The sequence below is a fragment of the Hermetia illucens genome, chromosome 4, assembly GCF_905115235.1.
Source record: "Hermetia illucens chromosome 4, iHerIll2.2.curated.20191125, whole genome shotgun sequence".
In the NCBI taxonomy this organism is placed as follows: Eukaryota; Metazoa; Arthropoda; class Insecta; order Diptera; family Stratiomyidae; genus Hermetia; species Hermetia illucens.
In genome coordinates this window covers 2172776-2175252 of record NC_051852.1, presented here as the reverse complement: position 1 = coordinate 2175252, position 2477 = coordinate 2172776, and the positions used below count along the sequence as shown (strand labels likewise).

At 44.6% G+C, this 2477-nt stretch overlaps 1 protein-coding gene across 1 annotated transcript; it reads right to left on the bottom strand.

The window, feature by feature from the left end:
- Positions 1-553: 553 nt before the first annotated feature.
- Positions 554-2087, bottom strand: LOC119655712 (dynactin subunit 2). The gene is made up of 3 exons (XM_038061745.1): positions 1930-2087; positions 935-1856; positions 554-873 (listed from the first exon to the last, which is right to left on the bottom strand). Exons 1-3 carry the CDS (start codon positions 1963-1965, stop codon positions 686-688), a joined length of 1146 nt encoding a protein of 381 aa, XP_037917673.1. The 5' UTR covers positions 1966-2087; the 3' UTR covers positions 554-685.
- Positions 2088-2477: the final 390 nt, after the last annotated feature.

The following is a 2477-nucleotide window of genomic DNA, read 5'->3' as shown; positions in this document are numbered from 1 at the left end:
GAGTGGACTTGACAGTGGATGGCTGGACTCCAAAAGTTGGTTCTGGCCCCACCATTGTGGATCCAGACTCTCGGCGTGCCAGTCTGTCAGCCTCCTCATTACCAGCGATGTTAGAGTGCCCCAGCACCCACTCAGGAATGGGGACTATTTTCCTATTCATTGATAAGCTTATTATAAGGCAATCGTCGTCGCAATTTGTAACGGGTGGTTACAGAGTGGTTACACGCGGGTGCAGATAGAGAGGACAAATAGTTCCTTTCGGGGCGCTGTAGCTTTTTAAGTGACAGTTTTTCAACGGAGATAGAAAGACCGGATCTTATTCTTCCTCCTGCATACTTTGTTTGCCCCCATCGTATTTGGGGTTACAGTTAGCAAATGAAACACAACTTTTTAAGGAGGTGACCGCAACGAGTATTCCTCGGAGTTAAAGATAAGAGAGAGGAGAGGGAATGCGAAGTTCTCGGTACTAAAGGTCCGCCGAACTTACTGAAATATTTGCGAGGTCGAGTTACTGAAAACAATCTCCGATTTTTACCAATAAATTATTCCGAAATTCTGGTTAATATTGTATATAATTTATTTTTAGAAATCACATTAATTCTCCATTGGATTTATATAAATTTAAATAATTTCTTTAATGTTGCGTTGCATAGTGATACCAACACCTAACGAACGGGGCCACTCCTCACTTCTTCGCTGCCGAAAGCTCACTGATTCGCTTCTCCAACTTAGCCACCTCCTTGTTAACATTCTCAAGATTTTGTGCGAACGCTTCCTGTACGCCTTGAAGCAAAGACTTATTATTCGCAATTCCCGACGCGATTGCCTTTTGAGTTGCTTCTAATTCGGCTATAACCTTCGTGAAATTCGTAGCTAGAAATGGATAAAAAAATTGTTAATTATGCTCAGCCTGGAGTGCTCTTAGTAAATTTACCGTATTTATGTAGAGATTCGAGTGCTTGCATCCTTTCTAAAATCCCCGGAAGCACTTGGGTGATGGGCTCTGTTCGCTTAGCTATTTCGTGAAGTTCTACAATTTTCTGGTCACGTTGAGTGTCTTGATTTGGTCCGCTCGCCTTCTCGGCAATTTGATCCATTTTCGCCGCCAAATTGTTGAGACGGGCCTCGATCAAGTCCAATTGGTTGGGTTGCAAAAGAGCAGCTTTTGTGCTGAGCTGCTGCACTGCTTCCAAAAGGTTACTGGTCCCCGTTGAGGATGAAAGCCGGGATAATTTCTCAGGTTGCGCCCCGACAGTTGCTTCGATTTCACGCAACCGGTGCTCCAAAGTGGCCATTCTTGAGGAATACTCCAAATCCGCAGGCCGGGCTGGGATCGGTGTTAGGACGCCGCTTTTCTTGAACTCCTCGACCTGAGTGATTAGATTCTTCACTTCTTTCTCTGATGAAGTGGAAACTTCCTCCTTGCCAATAACTTGCTCCAAGCGCAGACTGTCCAGGACTTTCTTCGCGGTGTTGACGATGGTGGCCACAGCTTCGTATGACTCCTTGTCCTCCTGTGAGACTTGTTTATCGGCTTGAAGTGTTGTTATCTCCTGCATCAATTCGTTCATTTCGCATTGAAGGCGTCGGCACTTTTCCACGGGCGTTTCTTTCTCGCCTTCGGCTGCCAACTCATAACAGGAAAAGGCGTCGTAGCCGTTCCGGACTTTTCTGCCCAAACGATCAGAGAAGTCCACATTGCCAATCAAATACTTGCCTTTGAATTTTCCAAATGAATCTTTCGTATTTATGTTCAGCTTCTCGATTGACTCATTTTCTGCTTCCTCTTCATAGTAATCGGAAGTTTCGGGCTCCGGAACGTCTGGAGTCTCGTAGACATCGGGCTGGTCGTAGGCCTGTAAATGTGAATTCTTGTACATGCGAACACCAAACCGGGCAGCGAATAATCACATCACGTTGGGTACTTACAATGCCAGGTAGATTTGCGAATTTGGGATCAGCCATGGTGATAATTTCAATGAAAAACCGGAAAAATCAGAACTTTTGAAACGTCTTTAGCGTTTGACAGTGCACAAGATGACAGCTGACGTAATTTCTTGAAAACGACTGCACCGCCGCAAATGCCCATTGTGGGAGATTGAAAGTGTGACTCATTTTCCTAGACGCATACCTCATGTTGGTTACAGTTTGAGAAGCGCTCTCAAATATTCAGCAACGGAAATTGGAAGCCATAACCGTCGATGGGAATTAATTCGCTCCACCGACAAAGCCACTGAAATGTGTTTATATAAAGAATAATGCTTTGATCACGCTGCAACTTACCCACGTTTGTGAATCCCGTTCAGAGCAGACTGTTGTTGTTGTGACTACTTAAAGGCTTTAAGCTGAAAAGTTTGCAAGTGCATAAACTCGCTTGCAAAAGGAGGCAAGGTCACTGTATTATTTGCTTGCCAGGGAGCCAACAAGTAAAAAGCTAATGTAAGGTTTTCCCGCCTTAAAAATGGAAGAGTACTCAA